General features: G+C 44.4%; 3 protein-coding genes across 3 annotated transcripts in view; 1 reads left to right on the plus strand and 2 right to left on the minus strand.

The window, feature by feature from the left end:
* CEP89 (centrosomal protein 89) overlaps positions 1–4,896 on the minus strand; it is a 73,172-nt gene extending 68,276 nt beyond the window's left edge. Inside the window, exons 1-2 of the mRNA XM_081107645.1 lie at positions 4,750–4,896; positions 1,697–1,803 (exon numbers count right to left, since the gene is read on the minus strand). Of these exons, the coding sequence (XP_080963771.1) occupies positions 1,697–1,803; positions 4,750–4,788 (146 nt within the window). The 5' untranslated portion in view covers positions 4,789–4,896. The remainder of the gene's footprint in view (positions 1–1,696; positions 1,804–4,749) is intronic.
* Positions 4,897–5,375: 479 nt separating this feature from the next.
* On the plus strand, positions 5,376–7,355 carry FAAP24 (FA core complex associated protein 24; the record flags this gene model as incomplete). The annotated part of the gene is made up of 4 exons (XM_081107647.1): positions 5,376–5,481; positions 5,595–5,734; positions 5,918–6,070; positions 7,107–7,355. The coding sequence occupies 4 exons, from the start codon at positions 5,376–5,378 to the stop codon at positions 7,353–7,355; spliced, it is 648 nt and encodes a 215-aa protein (XP_080963773.1).
* A 1,161-nt stretch (positions 7,356–8,516) lies between these two features.
* The window catches only part of RHPN2 (rhophilin Rho GTPase binding protein 2), a 56,607-nt gene continuing 44,234 nt past the window's right edge, over positions 8,517–20,889 (minus strand). The window contains exons 11-15 of the mRNA XM_081107646.1: positions 19,512–19,706; positions 16,233–16,309; positions 15,542–15,688; positions 15,104–15,259; positions 8,517–9,805 (exon numbers count right to left, since the gene is read on the minus strand). Coding sequence (XP_080963772.1) covers positions 9,542–9,805; positions 15,104–15,259; positions 15,542–15,688; positions 16,233–16,309; positions 19,512–19,706 — 839 coding nt within the window. The 3' untranslated portion in view covers positions 8,517–9,541. The remainder of the gene's footprint in view (positions 9,806–15,103; positions 15,260–15,541; positions 15,689–16,232; positions 16,310–19,511; positions 19,707–20,889) is intronic.

Below are 20,889 nucleotides of genomic sequence, written 5' to 3' on the forward strand. Positions count from 1 at the left end.
CTCACATCAACTATATGAAGAGATATTATTGTCACCTCCATTTTTCATGTAAATTAAATGACTTGCCCAAGATTTCTAAGCTAATAGGAGATGAAACTAGATCTCTAATCCAGGGAGTTTATATTCAAATAGTTTTTATATTAAAATAAAAGATCAGGCCCTAGCCGGTTTGGCTCACTGGATAGAGCGTCAGCCTGGGGACTGAAGAGTCCCGGGTTCGATTCTGGTCAAGGGCATGTACCTTGGTTGCGGGCACATCCCCAGTAGGGGATGTGCAGGAGGCAGCTGATCAGTGTTTCTCCCTCATCGATGTTTCTAACTCTCTATCCCTCTCCCTTCCTCTCTGTAAAAAATCAATAAAATATATTTTTTAAAAAAAGATAAACAACTGTCTAAAGCAAAAATAGTAATATATTATGCAGTTTATAATAAATAAAATGTATGACAACAGTTACACAATGGATGGGAAGGAGGCAATCGAAGTAAATAGCAAAAGACTCTTACACTATTATTACTACACATGAAGTGGAATAATATCAAAGATTAATTTAAATGTTATTTTTTAAAAATAAAAAGATCTAGAAGTATACTAAGTTTGCTAAAGCCATATTGTTTATTTGGGGTTTATAAAGATTACAATCTGGGAAGATATTTCTGTAAATCACAGAAACTATAGAAGTTTTCTAATGAGTCTATAGCATGCTTGGCAGGATATGACCTGTTCTTTTGCTTTCCTGCTTTATAATGGGATGTAAAGCTAACCTTCTCATTATTGCTGCTGCTATCTAAACATTTAAGTTCTAATAACACTACTTAATGGAGCTGGACAGACCTTCAAGTGCATCGCAGCGATGCCACTGCTTGCTAGCTGTGAGACTTCAGGCAAATGCTGAACACTTGAGCTCAGAGAGATGCCAACAGGACCTCTCTCATAGGGTCATGAGAGGATGAAAAGAAATAATACTTCTAGAGCACTTACTAGATTCCTTGACACAGAGTAAGTACTAATAAATGGCTATTCTTATTATCAAGATCATACTAAAGGAGAAAACAAACACTAAAAATATTTGTGCTTTTTAATCAGGAGGCATCCAATATTCTAGTTTCAAAGAACACTAGAAGGTATCACCCTGGAATGAAATTTGTTCTCATTGTTAATAGTCAAGTCATGCATCCAGGTACCTACTGGATAAAAAACAGTCTAAAATTCTCCTATATTTACAATCTTGGAGAGCACAGCAGGGGCCTTAGCTTCGATGATGTATAAAACACAGTCATTAACGGATGTGTTAGGAGCACTGGAGGACGTGGGGAATCCCAGGCCCTGGGAAGTGAACCCGCTTCTCATTCCCTCCCACAGAGCGGTTCTTCTGAAAGGCCGACTTACATTTAAAGAGAAAATTATGTCCACAATTAAAATTCCTTTTAACATGCCATCAACTGAAATACTTGGGCTTTACTATTTTGAAAAATACTAACTGCATTCAGTTACAAAATGTGAGGAATCCACCCCTGAAAGAGATAGGCCATTATCCCACAGAGAAATCATATCAAATTATGGAACCATGATAAATATTTCAAAGGACATGATTCTAATCACCCTACTTGTAATCTTGCCAGTTGGATCAGTTCTAGGACCCACCACTTGGCAACTGAGCACAAGGGTGACCTCAGTGCCTGCTCACCTGAGACTCACCTCGGTCTCTCTGGAGAGGGGTTGGGGCTGCGGGGAGGAGGTGTGCGGGGCACAGCTGGCTTCGGTGCAATGCTGGCTGCAGGTAGAAGGCCATGGATGATGTGTTTCTGCACAAATAAAATCCAGAACAGGTCACTGGTGTAAAGAATCACCTGGGTCCTGCCACCACCCCTCCCTAGGCCTGAGAAGGGACACTGGCAGTTCAGGGATCTAGCCCCACCAGGAGGCCCACTCCTCCCCTTGCTCATCTGGCCCGGCAAGCATGCCCACCCAGGGAGCACCATTACAGCTGCCTATAGTGGGGCCTTCTCACCTTTCCTCCTCAGAGCAGCTTTCCTGACCCCCAGGGGAGCCCCGAAGCACCTCGACTTGTCTTATAGCACTGCCTCTGGTGACCCTAGGGCCCGTGGTTGGCAAACTGCGGCTCGCAAGCCACATGCGGCTCTTTGGCCCCTTGGTGTGGCTCTTCCTAAGCCTTAGGGGTACCCTAATTAAGTTAATAACAATGTACCTATCTATATAGTTTAAGTTTAAAAAACTTGGCTCTCAAAAGAAATTTCAATCCTTGTACTGCTGATATTTGGCTCTGTTGACTAATGAGTTTGCCGACCACTGCCTAGGCCCTCACTTGCCAACCCCCTACAGAACAGAAGCTTCCTGGGAGCAGGCAACCGTCTTGTCTTCATCAACCCTGAACTTTAGCACTTAGCACTTTGTTCTACACCTGTAGATTTTAGGTAGTTTTGATGATGCAGAATAACAAAAACTTGTTCATAACACACACTGAAAGTAGGGGAATCTGCTATAGGCAACTGGGAGTCTCTCAGAAGTTTCTGAGAATAGCCCAATCATATTCTGTGCACCAGCCATTCATTCACACCTACTAGGAGCAAAACACCATGACAGCAATTAATAAACCTGTCGACATCCTCAAGGAGGGAGAGTACAGAGGAAAACACGCAAAAACTTATCATACAACAGGGAATTATGGAATGTGCCAGGGGAAAGATAAGAAGAAGTGCTGAGGTGACCCAGGGAGGGAAGGGGGCCTCTTGGAGAAAACCACAGAGAAATTTAGACTAGATCTTCAAAGATGGCCACTGCTCTCATATTTGGGAAATACGAAGGAAAGCATTCTAGGAAGAGAGAACAGCATGAACAAAGGAATGAAGCAAGACATCAGTGGCACTGCTCTGGAAATAACAAGTATCCAGTTTGCGGGATTATAGCAATATAGAGGCATCGGAGGGGGAGAGGCTAGAACAATGGGTTGGGAATAAGCATGGGGATTGTTTCCATTGAAGAGTTCTGAAACAAGACTAAGGTGATCCTGTGGCCTAGTGAGGAGCACCCACTGAAAATGGCCCCTGGAAAGATTAATGAAGCAGTGGTAGGCATAAGGTATGGGAGAGAAGAGAGGTACAACCAAGGGGAACAGCCAGGGTTGGGGGCATCCTTCAGGAGGGATGGACAGACCTCCCAAATGTCTCCTGCAGCAGCCCTTCAACCTCCCAGTTTCACTTGCATGCCAACCCCAAGAACAGGCATTCCAGAGCAGTGTCTGCTGTATTCCTCTATTCTTTGTTTACCTCACTGTGGAGCACCTACCATCCTGTACTGGTCAAACAATTTGACAGTTTAATATTTGCCTCCTCCCCGACTCCCCATCCTCTTTCCCCACCCCAAGGAGATGCTCAAGGAGAAAAAAAAAAGAAAAAAAATGGTTTTCTTCACCTTTGAATCCCTAGGGGCTCACATCCAGTATATCCTCCAAAAAGGCCTCATGAGTTTTGCTTTTTTTTTTTTAATAGAGTGAATCTCCCATAATATGCTAAACATTTCTCACTGTACCACTATAATCATTTCCAGCTGTGGTCCTCCTACCTCAGCCTCTAAAACACAGGATGAACCCATCTCAACCCGCCAGGAAAACCCTCATGGACAGCCCCCCCTCTCTTGATGACAGGTAAAGAGTCTAGTGTGGCTGCTAAGCTGCTATCTATTGGTTCTTACCAATGAACACCAATGAACCCAGATTCATTTCTTGCTGCCCCCCTCCTCTTCTCTACACATATTCTCTACGATGAATTACTTAAGGGTTTGTCTACCCTTTGTACAGTGTGGCTATAGGCTGTCAATTAATTGTGGGTGTCTGACACAGAGCAGGAACTCAATAATGCCAGGCTGAGTAAGCAAAATTGCAGTGCAAAAATATGCCTCAAGTATGTCCTCCCTGCTTCTCAGCCTGTCTGAAATGCTCGCTGCAGGTGCAGGGGCTGCAAACAGGTAGCCAAGTCAGACATGCTTGCTAGCCTCGATTTAAAACGGAGTTCAGGAATGCCCTTACCAAAATGCTTAAAGTATTACATTTATGGAGAACTGGATATAAGTAGGTTTGGAGTTTCGCCAGGCAAGCGGCGAAAGAGACAGCAGCACGGGAGTTGGGGTATATTCAGGAGTGATTATAATGATAGACTATGGAATTAGAAACTAGGGCTGGAAATGAGGACAGTGAGAACACTGGTAAGATCAATAGATTGGTTGTGCGGGATGGGGGTGGGAGGTTTGTGTTAACGGATTGTTGGAGTCAGGTTACTAGAGCAAGTAAGTAGCAAAAAAGGGCAAAGAAATAGCGAGGAGCTGCTGCCTCAGTTCAGGTAGATGCAGTTGGACAGGCCGGGGCGGGAACAGCTGCCGGATGTATTTGGTGGGTAGAATCTAAAGAACTTCTGACAGGGTGTCCGTGGTGGGTGGCGGGGAGGAATCAGGAATGACTCCCCAGGGGGACACCCAGCAGTGGGGCAGGTCTGTGGCGGGCAGGAGTGAGCTCCCCGACACCTGAGAGAAAGACGTGGGGAGACTGGGCGATTCCTGTCCGATTGGGGCTCACCTGGGATAAAGGATTCTTTAGAGCACAAAAGACCAGGGCTTTTCGAATGGTAAACCACTTCCCCAGGCGCCGCTACCTGGCCTCAATCTCAAGCCAAACCCCAAGCCCTCCTCCTTTAACTCCTGGCCCCCACAGGGCGCAGGCCGCGCAAGAATTTACTTACAAACTGGCTCTTGCGGCCTCTCGGAACCCCCAGGAGCATCTTTGCTGTGGGGAATGGTCCCAGCGGCGACAAGCAAGTCTCCTCAAAGACCAGGACCGCTCCCTGTAGCCTGGTCCCCGCCCGCTGGCCTGGCCCCGGACGCTTTTTCTACTCAGGGGACTCCGCAACAACCACGTCTGCTACTGGCTCTGCTCTCCCACCGGCCAATTAGAGCCAAGGATACTTCATACCCGTTGCTCTTGGCAACCAGCGGGTCCCATTCAAAAGCCCTCCGGGGCGGAAACGGTGCTGCTGTCCGTTCTCTTATTGGCCAGAAGAGATGTCGATCTCTGACGCCATAGCCTATCTCAGGCCCTGCTAGGCGGAGGGCGGGCAAGACAGGACGCGACTGTGGAGTCAGGGCGCGGATGGAGCTGGGGTGTGAGGAGTCAGGCAGGGGACGAAAATGGGCGCCTGGGCTTCCAGGACAGGAATCTCCCGGTTCTTAGGCTTTGGCAAATAATTAGAGACACTGACGACCGGCCCCTGCCGAGAGGCCCCGCCCCGGCTTCGCGTGGAACGTGGGGCCGTGTGCAGGACAGCCTTGCACTTCAGTTTTGCATTTCCCTCTATAGATCGAGCTCGCCATGGATAGGAACCCCCCTGATGGCACAGGCCCCGTGCACGTGCCTTTGGGGCACGTTGTTGCCAATGAGAAATGGCGCGGGTCGCAGCTGGCACAGGGCATGCAAGGTCGGTGGGCTGCCCTCTGCATAAACCCTCTCTGTCCTCACCCCACTTTTAAAGAACGTTCAACCAACTGCTACCTTTTTCATTCAAACTTATTTTCTTGTCTGCATTTTAAGGGAAAGTTAAACTTGTTTTTGAGGATGGCCTAGCACCGGTAGATTTTTACTTGTCGGTCAGATCCTGCATTCTTTATATCACAGAAGCCGATTTGGTGGCAGGAAATAGCTACCGAAAGAGGCTGGTTCGCGTTAGAAATGTAAGTACTGAATTGAAGAAATTGACATTGAAAATGAATTTCTAGTCCTCCTCCCTCTTGTGTATGGAATAATTTATATAAAATGATTGGCAATTCCAAGCACTTTTGGAGGGATAGCTTTCTTAAGCTTGAAAGGAATTTTGTTACCAAATGGTTTACTGTTGTTTTTACTTTTCTTTGAAGTCCAGTAATCTTCAAGGAATTGCAATAGTTGAAAAAACGCCGACGAGTGAACAGTACTTCCCAGCCATACAGAAGTTTACTGTGCTGGACCTTGGGATGGTGTTGCTCCCAGTGGCCGGCCAGGTGGAAGCGTCCTGCATCATCATCCAGTTAGTAAGTACTGATTCCTACTCCACCATCAGAGCCCTGTCTTGAGGCTCTCAACTGGCCTTCCTGGATCTTTTAGCAGCTGCCCTTGTTTGTTATGGTTCTGAGTCCATCAATGCAATCTAATCATTCTGTGTGGCTTTATAAAACCTTTCTGAGGAATTTAAGTCCAGAAGCTGCCCCTGCAACCAGCTGAGCTTGATCCCTATTTTAGGCAACTGTGTAACAAGTGAACAGGTTGGAGACCTGATTTGAGACTCCCAGGCTGTGATGACTCCATCATGTATTCTGCATTGACGCTGGGGAAAAGGCCCTCTAGCAGCGGCTCTGCCTCATCCCCACGGATCTTTTAAGCATTAGCATGCAGTGTGCAAGTTTATGTTGTTTTTAAACCTCGTTGAAGATTATTCAACTTGATTGTACATCAGAATTTTGTGGGGAAACTTTTCAGAACAGTAATACATGGGCCTTACCGCAGACCAATTAAAAATAAGAATGTGGGAGTAGGGCTTAGGCATCAATCTGTCTTATGTTGTTGTTGATGTTAAATCTTCCCCTCTGATGTGCAGCTAAGATTGAGAACCAAATTGTTCACAGATCCCTCCATGCTCTCTGCCACATTTTTTGTTTTAGTGTTCCTAACTTTCCTTGCTGGAGTGCTATTATCTGCCTTTCTGTATCCATAACTAACTGAAGACTGGGTTTCTCCTTTGATGGGCAGGTCCAATTTAGAGATAGTCATCACTTAATCTCATACAACTGAAACATTTCTTAGTGGATCATAGGAACAAACTTGAATTCCTCAGAGTATGTTTTCATTGGTTTTATCCTAACCATTCTGGAAACGCAAGTTTTTATTTTTAAAAATTTTATCTTACTCCTTTGTGTAGTCATATGGTTCACCTTTCAATAATTTTACTGATGAAAATTTGTATTCATGATATATGAAAACATTTGTAGTGAGAAGTTGAACCAAGTAGAAAAACTGAAACAACTGTCAGTCCTCTAGAGGGTGCTCACAGGCTCTTCAATTTCGGTTTAGGTTCAAGAGCAAACCAAAGAGCCCAGTAAGAACCCTTTTCTCAGGAAGAAACAGGCTCAGCTCTCTGAGCCATTCTTACTTCGAACTGTGCAGCAGATCCCAGGAGTTGGGAAAATCAAAGCTTCCCTTCTGCTTCAGAAGTTCCCGAGTATCCAGCAGCTGAGTAATGCTTCCATCCGAGAACTGGAGCAGGTCGTTGGGCAAGCAGCAGCACAGCAAATTCATGCGTTCTTCACACAGTCCCGGTGACAGCTCTTCTCACAGCATCCACTACGGGTTCTACTTTACACCACCAACTACAGGATCTTGTTTTCATGTTTAAAAATCAAGAAAAAAAGATTTCCTCTCACAGCAACTAGTGACAGATGCGGTGAGGCCTGAGAGGAACCTGCCAGCTGCCCTGTGCTGCTGTGTGCTGTCACTTAAGTTGGTGCCGCCCTGGTTCTGCTACCATGAAGAGGGCCAGTGGCAATCTTCCAAAGAGAGTCCCTTGAATTAGAGACTCTCAGATTGATAAAAAAGCCAACGTGGGCAGAGTTGAATGGGTGACCTTGACCTACATCTAATGGAAAGGTCTTACCAGATTTCAGTGGTTATAACCTTCTAAAGGAGACAAACCTACAATGAAGCACTGTGCACCATAAGCCCCTTGTTCCTGCTGGCAAAGCCACTGTTCTTCAGGTCTGGTCTTAATATACCTGTGCTTCGAGGGTTGCTGCCAGTGTAAATAAGTTGTACAGCCTTTGTGTTTCCTCCCTCAATCGCTTCCTTTATGGTGGCTGCACAGTTTGTTTATCATCACTGGGCACATCTGAACACAGAAAGCCTGGAGTGGTGAGTACCCACTTAAAGATAAAAAGCCAATGTGTGTGTGGGGAGAGCGGGAGGGGGGAATGTGTTTGTAAATGTACAGCCCAACAGTGTGAAGATACACAGGAAAATGGCAGGGCAGCTGTGTCCAGAAAGATCTGGGGATCCAAAGGTACACTTGCCTCTTCAAAAAATAAATACTGCCCTCGCCAGTTTTGCTCGGTGGTTAGAGCGTGAGCCCTCGGACTGAAGGGTCACAGGTTCCATTCCCAGTCAAGGGTACGTACCTCAGTTGCAGGCTCAATCCTGCTCCAGTCAGGGCCCATGAGGGAGGTAACCTATTGATGTCTGTCTGTCTCCCTTTCTCCCTCCCATTTTCTCTAAAACCAATGGAAAAAATATCCTCGGGTGAAGATTAAGTAAATAAATAAATAAAATTAAAGATGCCATATGTTTTCAAAGATACTAAGATAACTTGAAAGTCTAGTTTTGTGAAATGTTAGTAGTTTTTTAAAAAGCCAAACAATGAAATCATTTGTGCATTAGGATAGAAACATTTTGAAAGGAGAGAATTAAAGTGAAAAAGTAAAAAACATTAACTCAGGCAAATGAATCTGTTTATTTTAAACTTTCCCAAAGGTATTGCTTCCCTTTTGATACTGCACACTAGAGAACATTTTAAATTCTTGTTAATTCTCAAAATTAGATCTCAATGCTATGTTTTTAAACTATATAACTTGTACTATGTCAACAGTGAATCTTGTTAGAATCACGGTATCATCCACCTTATAGCATGAGAAATCAACTGGTAAGAATGTCATTTTAAAAAGTCAAATGAATCATTTACATCATTACCTTATAAAATTCAACCCATTTCAAAGACTTAAAATATACAATTATGTACTTTCTACTTTAAACAAAATGAAAAATGTTTTGAGTATCAAACAGTATATTATCTACCTTGTAGACAGCATCTCCATCTAACACTGCCGCTGTGTTAGCCACTTGTGAATGACAGGTAACTAGAAGGAAGGCTACTCCAAAACTGCTTATCTAATAAGTCATGACAAATTTGATACCAGGCTTTATCTGGAAATTGCATTCATATTATATAGAAATAGCAGTAAAATCTTGTCATTTTCGGTTAATGAAGTACCCTTAGAAAGCACCTCTTTGTAACCTTTTTAATAATACTAATTTAAACCCATCGTTATGGTCCCTTGATTGCCTTAATTTGGGCTCATCTAGATTCTGAGTTAAGGAATGATCTATTACCGAAGCCTGGAAATTTACAAATAAGACCAATATAGGTAACCCCAATTTAACTTTGATGGTAACTAAAAGTCATAGTTGTAGCCATTAAAAATAGTCATATTTTCATTACTATTCTATTTACAATACTTTGTATAATAAATAACATGCAGCAATATGGTGACATTCCTTGAATAAATTTGTTTTCCACACATTTCTAGAAGTTTCTTGTTACTTTCACTCATAGACATCTGTTGTAAGGTTACACTGTGAGAAAACAGGATGAGGATATTTAGAAATTTCCCGTTATGGCACAAATATGAAGGCCTAGCCAGCACTGGAAATGTTTTGGGCCTGAGCGTTGTTTCCTCACATTAGTACATAGAACTGTCGGAGTTAAGAAGGCCGAAAGGAGACGGGAGCTTCTTCTTGACTTGAGGCCTGACAACCCCAACCGACGGGAGGCACAAGGTGCTGGCGGACTTCTGTCTGTTCTTGTTGGTGCCCCAACTCAAGAAAGAAAGCTTTTTCGAGATCTTCTTCGTTTTACCAGTCTTATCATCATCATCGTCTATGGCTAAGCAGATCATGGAGTAAGTTTTCTGCATTCCCACAGAGTATGTGGCACATTTATTATGCTGCATATAGAGAAGGAACAAAAGGGTGTTAGAAACCCTCAAGATATCTGATAAGTGACTGCAAAGTCTGAGACACATTCTGCACTTACAGCATCCTCTTTAGGATTCAGTTGATATAATTCTGAAACTCAGGTGACTAATCCTTATATAGATTTAGGTTCTTTCTAAAAATATATATATATCTTTATTGATTTGAGAGGAAGGGAGAGGAAGAGATAGATAGAAACATCAATGATGAGAGAGAATCATTGATTGGCTGCCTCCTGCATGCCCCCTACTGGGGATCAAGCCTGAAACCCGGGCATGTGCCCTTGACCAGAATCGAACCTGGGACCCTTCAGTCCGCAGGCTGACGTTCTATCCACTGGGCCAAACCAGCCAGGGCTAGATTTAGGTTCTTAAAAACAAGGACAATTTTTAAGGAATACACTCACTTTTTAAGGTTCTTATATTTGAAAAAGTAATACATACTCATGGTCAACAATATGAAAATACATAGAGTGAACAGTAAATGTTCCTCCTACTTTTGCTCCAGGCCCTTCTGAGTTAAACATGATTTCTGTTGCACTTTTGGAGATAGTGTTCATATACAGGTAATGATATGTGCATAAGTATATGTCACCATTTGGTCTTATCTTAAAAGGAACACACTGTACACACTGACTGGTTTGCATCCTGCTTTCTTCACTTAATGTATCTTGGATTTCAGTCTATGCCATTAGGTAAAACAAAACTTCATTCTCTTTAAAGACAATATCGAATCCACAGTGAGGATGGCATTAACTTTCCCCCTACTTAAGTGGTATAGTCCTGTAGTAGTATATATATTCATGTGGTGGTGCAACCATCACCACCATTCATCTCCAGAACTTTGTCATCTTTGCCACACAAAAGTGTACCTATTAAACCCAACTTTTAAAGGACGTGTAGGACTCCAATAGGAAATATAAAGGAACTTGTTTCCTAAACACGTCCATGTGTGTTATCACCTGCTTGTAAGGCTTGCCTAACATTGAGATTGCTTTGTTCACCAAATGTTTATCAAACATCTGTGTTCCAGGCACTGAAATTAGGCCATTTATTTAAGTATACATACAATAGACCTAAGTGGTTGGGTACATTGTTCTTAATGTAAATCAAGGAATTTGAGTGATGCAGCGATAAAGAAGGGTATTCACTATAAAATGTCCCTCTTCACTATAAAATACGTGGCTCCTTTGGATAAAATCCTGCTCCCTTTCCTATAAAACTGCCATTAATCCCATATGCTCTATAGGACACACATGCTCTCATTAAAAACAATAAACTCCTGGAGGCAGATTTAATGCCTGCAAACATTTTTCAACTTTTACCTGCTTAAAGTCCATTATACAGAATAACCCCTCCCTTGCAAACACCCTCAGTTCCCTTACCCAATCCCACCAGTGAATGTCAACTCTAATTCAACACTCACTGCTTCCCCCAGGCCTGCATCTAAACAGATGCCCTACTGGGGGATATTGACCAAGCTGACTGGCTTCCCTTGACATTCTAACCCTGACCCCAAAGCTTCACTGGGCACCTCATTACCGGGCACTCCTACATTTCCCTAGTAACTTTATTCCTTTTCTCCTGGATACCTTCTCTCAAGGCCAGCACATGCCCTCCTGATATCCTTGCCTTACATTTAATTCATGTGACCACAAAGACAAGCCCGCTGGTGTTCCTGGATCTCATGCCCTGTCTTCTCCAGGTTTTCCCTCCTTGCACCCCTATCTCCCAGACCTTTCCCACCAGCACACAAGCTTGCTGTTACCCACACACACACCACCACCAGCTTCTTTGAAAAGCTTTCCTTTTTTCCCTATGTCCGTCCCTACCCCCAGCTACCACCCAATGGCTCTGCTCCCTTTCACAGGTCTTCCCTCCCCCATTCACTTGTTTTCCGTCTTCCTCCAGCATGCTCCCATCACATCTTCCTGGGAACCTCTGGAACTCTCAGGGCTTTATGGAGCAGGTTGAAATCATAGCCCTAGTCAACTTTTACATTACATGGATGGGGAAACTGAGGCCAAGGGAGGGGTATTAACCTACTGACGGTCACACAACTTGTTAATGGCAGAGAAGGCCTGATTCCAGGTCTTTGATTCCATGCCTAGGATTCCACTATATCAGCAGTTTTCAAAATATGCTCCACAGAGGAGTCCTAAGGGATCCCCACTGTGATCCAGAGAGAAGGTGTTTTTTTTGGCGGGGGAAGACAGGGAATCAATTCAGCTAAGCACTCAGCTCTATTCTCATTATTTGGTTTTGTTTGAAGAAAAGGTTTAGCAGTTAAAAACAGTGCTCATGCCTGGCTGGCATGGTTCAGTGGTTGACTGTCAACCTATGAACCAAGAGGTCATGGTTCGATTCCCAGTCAGGGCACATGCCCGAGTTGCGAGCTCGGTCCCCAGTGTGGAGTGTGCAGGAGGCAGCCAATTAATGTTTCTCTCTCATTATTGATGTTTCTATCTCTCCCTCTCCCTTCCTTTCTGAAATCAATATGTTTAAAAAACCATCAAAACAAACAAACAAAAACAGTTCTCAAATGTTATTATCTAGAATCCTTGCTGGGAGAAAGGAATAACCACATCATGGTTATTATAACACCTGTTATGAGCTGAAACATTTCGCATGCCAGGCGCTGTTTTCCCCATTTTCCTGAGGCCGAGCTGTTCCCTGAATTGCCCAAGGTCACACAACTGGTGGCAAAGCCAGGATTCAAATCTAGGCAGTGAGTGTAGAATCCTTGATTTTAACCACCACATCCATTGGCCTCTTCAAGCATAGGACAGGTTTGAAAAATAAGCCTTTCAATCTCTGTTCAGGGGCAGGGCCGCTCTGTGAAGCCACGCCTCCCTCCCTGTCAGTGCCATCTACTTCAGCTCTTCAGCCCAGAGCCCAGCCTTTTTATTCATCCTCCTTTTAGACAAACCTCTTCTCTTTCTGGTTAGGATCTTGATCACTTGTCCACCAATTCTATGGAGTCTGCCCCTAAAAGTACCATTTCTCACGATCCCCTCTCCCAAGGTGCTCTGTGAGTCCACTGACTTTATTTTTTAAATTAAGATACAATCCACATCCCATAAAATTCACCATTTTAATGCAATTCAGTGGTTTTTAGTATATTCACAGTTGTGCAACCACCACCACTATCTAATTTCAGAACCTTTTCATCCCTCCAAGAAACTGTACCCATGAGCAGTCACTCTCCATTCCCCAATGCTCCAGCCCTAGCCCCTGGCAACCACGAATCTACATTCTGTTTCTATGGACTTTCCTATTTTGCACATTTCTTATTGGTGAAATCACACAATCCATTCACTCTCCAACCCTCTCTAATCTGAGTTCTGTTGCCATCTCTCCTTTTGTCCTTTTGTCCAGCTGCCAAATAGACATGGCTCCTCCTCCCTCACTCTCCACCTCTTAACTTATGCAAACGGTGGGCCACTCTCTCTGGGCAGGATTTTCTTCTCTTGATTCAGAAGCCCTTTTTTTGCCCAATCTCGCTGAACTCGCCCTCGCAACTTCCTTTGCACCACTTCTCACAGACCCCCAAATGTTTGCAGTGTCTCAGAGTTTAGTCCTCAGCCCTCAGCCCCTCGCAGGCAATTTCATTTAGTCTCTTACAGCTTTAAATATCATCACTATGCTGAAGGTTCTCAAATATTTATTTCTAGCTCGGACTTCTCCTTTACACTGAAGATTAGAACATCCAGCCACCTACTTTACATTTATATCTAGTGTCTAATGGCATATGAAACCGTCAAAGCAGAATTCTTGTTTTCTCTCACTACCGTCCCTGTCCCTGTTCCCCATCATTATAAAAAATGATGGAGCTGTTCAAGCCCAAAACTAAGAAATCATCTTTCTACCATTTTTTTTTTTTAAACATAAATCATCTACAAATTTCTGTCAGCTCCACCTTCAAAGTATGTCTCAGGTGCATCCACCTCCCTCCACTGCCATTGCCACCCCTCCTAGTGTAAGCTGCTAACATCAGTGGCCCGATGACTGCCGTAGCCAGCTTACGCTGCTGCTACGCGGCCAGCCTCCAGGCAGATATCTGTCTCAAGTAAACATCCTATCATTTCATTCCCTTCTTAAAAGCTTCAATGGCTTCCAAAGTCCCACTGCTGCCAATGAGGCCGTCTCCTTCCCACCTCATTTCCTGTCGTCAGGATGCTCTAGTCCAAAGGCCCTCTTTTTGTTCCGTCACCATGCCACAGGGCTTAATCATGCCACAGGGTCTCTGCACCTGCTGGCCCCTGCCCAGAATGCTCCTCTTGTACCTCTTCAAACACAGAGGCTCCTCCTCCTCACTCAAGTCTTTGTGAAAGTTCCACCTGAAGGGGCCTCTCTTTACCCCAGTCATTCTGTTATGTTACACCTTTTCTTTTCTTTGCAGTACTTATCAAAATCACAACCACTTATTTGCTTATTTAGTGCCAGCTTTGTGGGGGCAGGAACCTTATCTGTCTAGTTCCAGCTGTAGCTCCAACACCTAGGAAGGGCCTGGCACACAGCTAATGCTCAATCAATATTTGTTGAATGAATAAATAAATGTTATTATAGAGGGAAATCTTTCAGGCGCATTGTTAAATGCAGCAAAGTGTGAGTGTATGAAATGATTCCTTCCACTGGGAGGAAGAAAAGATATAACTGCACATGGACTTGCACAGGCATCAAACAGGTCCCAAGATCTCACAGGAAACAGCAAATGTTATCTTTCACAGGTGGAGAGAATCTTTCTGGACCACTTGAATATATTTTTACTATGAGTATGTATTACTTTTGTCGTTAAAAAGGATATACTCAGGCCCAGCTGGCGTGGCTCAGTAGTTGAGGTTGACCTATGTACTAGGAGGTGATGGTTCAACTCCCAGTCAGGGTACATGCCCGGGTTGTGGGCTAGATCCCTAGTAGGGGGCCTGCAGGAGCAGTGGATCAGTGATTCTCTCTCATTATTGATGTTTCTATCCCCTGCTCCCTCTCCCTTCCTCTCTGAAATTTGATAAAAATTTATTTTTTTAAAAAAGGATATAATCAGAAAAACAAAGCTATTGGTTATTTTATCTACAGGATCAATAATACAAGTTTTCTAGTGCTCTTTGAACCAAGGCAAGCACATCCCAGCAATGGCAAGCTTAGGAAGGAGTTCAGTCATTTGTGGCATGCTTCAAATGCAGGCAGGAGGAAGAGGGTCCGGGAAAGACCTCTGAGGTTACACCAACCTCACCCCACTTTGCTATTTACTACCAGGGGTGTCCGCCTCACCATGGATGAGGTGGAGTCCAGGAGGCTCACAACCTTCATCTCAATGTCGTCCTCGCCGAAGTTCTTCAGCAGTTTCATAACCTCGCTCACTGTCAGCCATTTACAATCCACATTTTGAATGGAAACAATATAATCCCCTTCCTTGGCTCCTGCCAGCTACAAAAGTATAATGTAAATAAAGGTCACATTCTGTTCATTCAATTCCTGGAATCAGTTTCCAACTTCATTAATAAAATAGATATTTGCAAAAATTTGCTTTAAGAAATAAAAATTAATCTTTTCCTCTTTGGGCATGTAACCCCCATAAGAGGGCTTTTTAATAAAGGAACCCTAAATCATTCACCCACGTTTGTTTGGGCAGCTTTCTTTGTATTTTACCAGTTTGACTGCCTGCAAAGATGCCAGTGAGTTTTGCCCCCTACAATGGCATACACTTACCGCAGCAGCGCAGTAAGGATCCAGGAAGTGGACCTGAACTGGAGAGTTTCCTCTCAAGGTGAACCCTAAGTCCCCTTCTTCCACAGTGAAGTGAATGCTTCGAGGAGGTGTCCATCTCTTGTTGGCCGAAAACACCGACAAAGGACCCTTTGGAATAGAGCATCATTAGCTGTAGGATCTGAAGGCTGAATTAGGCATTTGAAAGCTAAAGGAAATGTTGCCTTGTTGTCTTTGCAGATGTCATTCAGCCTTGCTCAGAGACTAATGAAATGACACTACCCAAGGTAATACATGCTACAGCAGTCATACGAGAACATGAATTGCCATTTTCTCTGACATAGCCAACGTATTTTAAATAAAATTATCTTAATTAAAATCCCCAAATTAAGAAAATCTAAAACAGGGGTGGGGAAACATTTTTCTGCCAAGGGCCATTTGGATATTTATAACATAATTTGCGAGCCATACAAAATTATCATCTTAAAAATTATGCTGCTATGAAAAAAGCTCCAAGATTTATTGAATTCCGAGTCCTGCCTGTGGTTGCCATAGCAGGGCCAGACGAAATGACACCGCTTGCAGGCCGGATGTTCCCCACCCCTGATCTACAGTATCTAAAAATAATATTTTACATACTTGCAACATGTAAAAGCTGTCCCTTAGGTCATTATGAAATAAACACTCAACATACCAATTTCTGGAAGAAGTCTGTTGCTGTCACCTTGGAGAACTGTGGCACTATAATTTCAACCTCTTGCTCAGTTTTAGCTAGAAAATAAGATTAAAAGGGAAGGTATAGATATTTCTATAGTTGAAAGTTATCCTCGATGCTGGCCAGGTGGCTCAGTGGGTGAGAGCATCATCCCAATATGCCAAGGTTTCAGGTTCAATCCCATCAGGGCGCATACAAGAAACGACCAATGAGACTGACTGGCATGGCTCAGTGGTTGAACGCTGAACTATGAACCAGGAGGTCAGGGCACATGCCCAGGTTGCAGGCTCGATCCCCAGTGGGGAGCATGCAAGAGGCCACCGATCAATGATTCTCTCTCATCATGGATGTTTCTAGCTCTTTCTCCCTCTCCCTTCCTCTCTGAAATCAATAAAAATGTATTTTAAAAAAGAATCAACCAATGAATGCATAAATAAGTGGGACAACAAATCGATGTTTCTCTCTCTCTCTCAAAATAAATTAAAAAAATAAAAATTCAGGTCTAAATCTTTACTCTGAAGGGAAGAGGCAGCAAACCTTGCTCCCAGTCACATGTCCTGTCACTTGGTTTTGGACTACTGGTCTACCCCCCTGGTCCAGTATGACCTGTACCTACCATAGCCATACCCTGCTCTGGGGCTGAGACAGAGCAATGACAAACTGATACACTCCCTGCCTTCAAGTAGCTTGTTTATATTCTAGCGGACTTCCTTTGGTATCATAAAACCCTGCTGAGAAATAATCTATATTTTAGGCATCGCTGTTACAGAAGGAAGTACCATGTCTGATGGCACAAAGTCCTGGAGGAAATGGGCTTCTTTTCATTGTTAGTGTGTAATGGGGTGATTTCACAGTGAGCAGTGAGTTTGCCAAATTGTGTCCATCAATAGTTCAAATCTCCACACATCTATGGCAGACCCAACCCACCCTTACCAAGAGGCCAGTCAGCTTCTCACAAAGGATCCCAGCGCAGGCTAAGAATACATGAACAACAGTATAAAAAGAAACCTTGAGGAAGCAGACTGGCACTGCCAAGGTAGATCACACCCATCTATTCACAGGATGACCCTGTGGCTTCTTACAAACTGCCTGATACAGTGCTGGGCTCGGAGAGGCTGCCCATCCACTAAGAGTAGTGCCACCACCCCAGGACCTCACCAGGAGTCATGTCTCTACCTCCTGGCCACAGAGCACCTGGTATGGACCCGGGGGCCAAGGAGGTGGCCACAGTGTCTGTGAAGGAGATTCTCTGAGCACTATTCCTGCTCCCACCAACCAGCTTGGTCACCTAAGCCTTTATGGTCTCATCTTTAAGATAAGGGCATACAGTACTTCCATCATACAGTTGGCAAAGGAGATTGAATGAGATTCTGTATACAAGTGGTGCTTAATATTGGACCTGGCAGATCAAATGCTCAGTAGGTATCAGCCAACATTACTACAGCCAAGCCCAGGATTCTAGCCTGAGCTATAATCTAATCCTAAGGAGCTAGTCCCTGAAAACTAGGGGGTAGAACTCCAGAGCTGCGGACAGAGGTTTAGGAAATAGGATCGAAGGGGGTTTGGCCAAAGGGGGTTCCTTTGATTGGGCCACCCTCCATCCCTTCCCCTAACTCCCAGAAAGATCCTAGTCATTCTCACTGTAAAGTCACCTCTGAGGAGGCCCCTCCACTCCTGGCCTCCACGGCAGAACTACTGACACCTTTCCAAGGGCAGCAACAAGTGTCCAGTTCACCTCCATATTCTTGAAAACAGGACAGTGCTCAACACTTTAGAGATCCTTAGAAAATGCTCGTGGTGCACCATCTCATTTATAAGTGGAATTTAAAATAGTCCAACTCACCCTGGCCAGTTTTTCTCAGTGGTTAGAGCATTGGCCCAGGGGCCAAAGGGTTGCGGGTTCGATCCCCAGCCTTGGTCGGGGCGAGTGCAGGAGGCAACCAATTGATGTGCCTCTCTCACATCGATATTTCTCTCTTTCTCTATCCTCTCCCCCTTCCACTCTGTCTGAAAATCGATGGAAAAAATATCCTCAGGTGAGAATTAAAAAAAAAATCATAATTAAAAAAATAATAAAATAGTCCAACTCATCAAAGCAGAGAGCAGAATGCTAGATGCCAGAGGTAGAGGTAGGGGAAATGAGGAGATGTTGGTCAAAGGTACAAAGTCTCAGTTATACAAGATGAGTAAGCTCTAGAAATCTAACATACGGCATGGTGACTATATTTAACAATACCATACTGTATACTTGAAATTTGCTAAGAGGGTAATCTTAAGTGTTTTACACACACACACACACACACAGTCACTCACTCACACACTTGATGAACTAGGTTTTTTAAAAATATTTTTATTGATTTTATTTTTTTTAATATTTTTATTTATTTCAGAGAGGAATGGAGAGATAGAAACATCAATGATGACAGAGAATCATTGATCAGCTGCCTCCTGCACGCCCCCTACTGGGGACCGAGCCCACAACTTGGGAATGTGCCCTTGACCGGAATCAAACCCGGGACACTTCAGTCCGCAGGCTGACGCTCTATCCACTGAGCCAAACTGGCTAGGGCTCAATAAACTAGGTTGTGAAGAACTCTTCCTGTATCCCCTGGTTCCACTATATCAGTGAAAGTTTTAGGTGCCATTTAATAATAAAAATAACTTTTGTCTTTGAAGAAAAATACATGTTGGTGCTAATAAAAGATGGAGTAAACAGGGGAAGGAGCAAGCCTAGAAGAGAGAATAAGGATGCATTGGCTTTCAAACCAGGAAGCCCGAGTTGTAAAAGGCAGATACTATCAAAGTTATACAAGATGGAATGTGGGTGGGTGTGGAGTGTAGCAAAAATGTCAACACGAAAGGGAGTCTCCTGAGTGGAGGTGATGACTGGAACCCCAAGGAGGTTGGGAGACTTTAAGGAAAGGAATCTAGAGGAGGAAAAGTCAGCAAAGGGAGTGGAGAGGGAAATGGGAATGGACAAGGTGACAGGGCACCCTGATACCAAGAGAGGAGCATCAAGGGGCAGGAGGGAAGTCAGAAGTCACTAAGGGGTTGTCAAGGCCAAGTCTATAAAGAAACCCCTGGATTCAGGCACAAGGAGATGAGCAAGAGCAGCATTTTGCCCCTCCCAGTGCCCAGCACATTACAAGGGTTTGCCCAGCTCCTCAGAATGAGTTAATAAAAGCAGTGTGCCCCAAGTGCCACTGCCTCTCACACAGGGCACACTCGGTACATGGCACAGGCACCCAGATCACTTACAAATAATGTCAGGAGCATCGATCAAGTTCAGCAGGTCATCGTCCTCCTGGTGCTGAGTGTATTTGAGCTGGGATCGCCGGTGTGCCACGGACAGCACCTCCTGCAGCAGCTCGATGTTGCGGAGCTTCTTGCATAGGCTCACTCCCCTCACAGACTCCTCGTGATGGGCAATGGCTTTGCGCAGATGGGACTTGCCTGCCAACAGGAAAGCAGCACCACATGACATGTGTCCTAAATTGCAGCACGAGTACCTCAAGGAAAGCCAGAGTGCCCAAGGATCAGCCAGAAAGGTGGGCATTCTCTTTTCTGAAGAATCTGCCCAGATGGCTTAAGTCTCTCTGAAGTACATGTGCAATATGTTCATTTATGTACATAAAACATCCATTCACCATATATTTACTGAATGTTCTAGGCAGTAGAGATAAAGCAATGCATTCATGGAGCTTACATGCTCATGGCTGAAGACAGATAATTAACAAACAAAGCAGTATGTAATGGAATGTGTGGCAATCAGGTTATGGAGAAATGTGAAACTGGGTAGGCAGATGTGGCAAGAGAAGACTGGGAATGGAAAGTTGCTCTTCTATGATGGGTGATCAGGAAAGACCTTTTTGAAGATAACTTTTGAATAAAGCCCTGAAGGAAGTAAGGAAGCAGCCATGATGCTATCTAACAAAAGAGCATTCCTGAAGGAAGAAACAGCAAGTGCAAAAGCCCTGGGGCAGGACCATGCCTATGTGTTCAAGGACAACAAGGTGTTTGGGGATGAGGCAGGGAAGGGCAGGAAAGGAGGGCAGAGAGGAGCAGGGGCTGGACCAAGTCCAACCATGCGGGGTGAGGACTTAAGCTCCTATTGTGGGTAAGATGGGAGCCCATCAGGGTGTAAGCAGAGAACTGATGTGATTTGACCATGTGAAACCTATGAAGGAGCAAAGAGAAAAGCAGGAAGACCAGCTATGAGGCCACTACAAAAAGCTGGGCAAGCTGTATAACCTCTCTGGGGCTATTTCCTCAACTGAAAAATGGAGATCATGCCATCTCTCTCTCATAGGATTGTGTGAGGTTTAGCAAGTCTGCATCGTGTGGCTTGGATCAGGGTGGTAGGGTGAGAAGCAGCTCGCTTTCTAGGTAGAGTCAATGGGATTTGCTAATCAGTTGTGGAGAGACAGAGCACAGAGTGAGTCCAGGTTTCTGGCCTGCACACCTAGAAGGATGCAGTTGCCATCACTGAGATGGGGAAACTATGTGGCAGGGGGTGGGGGGATGGGGGAGGGGGGGGAGTGGGGTGGGGGGGACAGGGGTGGCGGTAGTGAGACTTGGCAGAGATCAAGCCAGGACAATTCATTACCAGTTCTCAGGTGTGACCTGAGAAAATGAA

Source organism: Myotis nattereri (genome assembly GCF_964212035.1).
Source record: "Myotis nattereri genome assembly, chromosome: 15".
Classification (NCBI taxonomy): domain Eukaryota; kingdom Metazoa; phylum Chordata; class Mammalia; order Chiroptera; family Vespertilionidae; genus Myotis; species Myotis nattereri.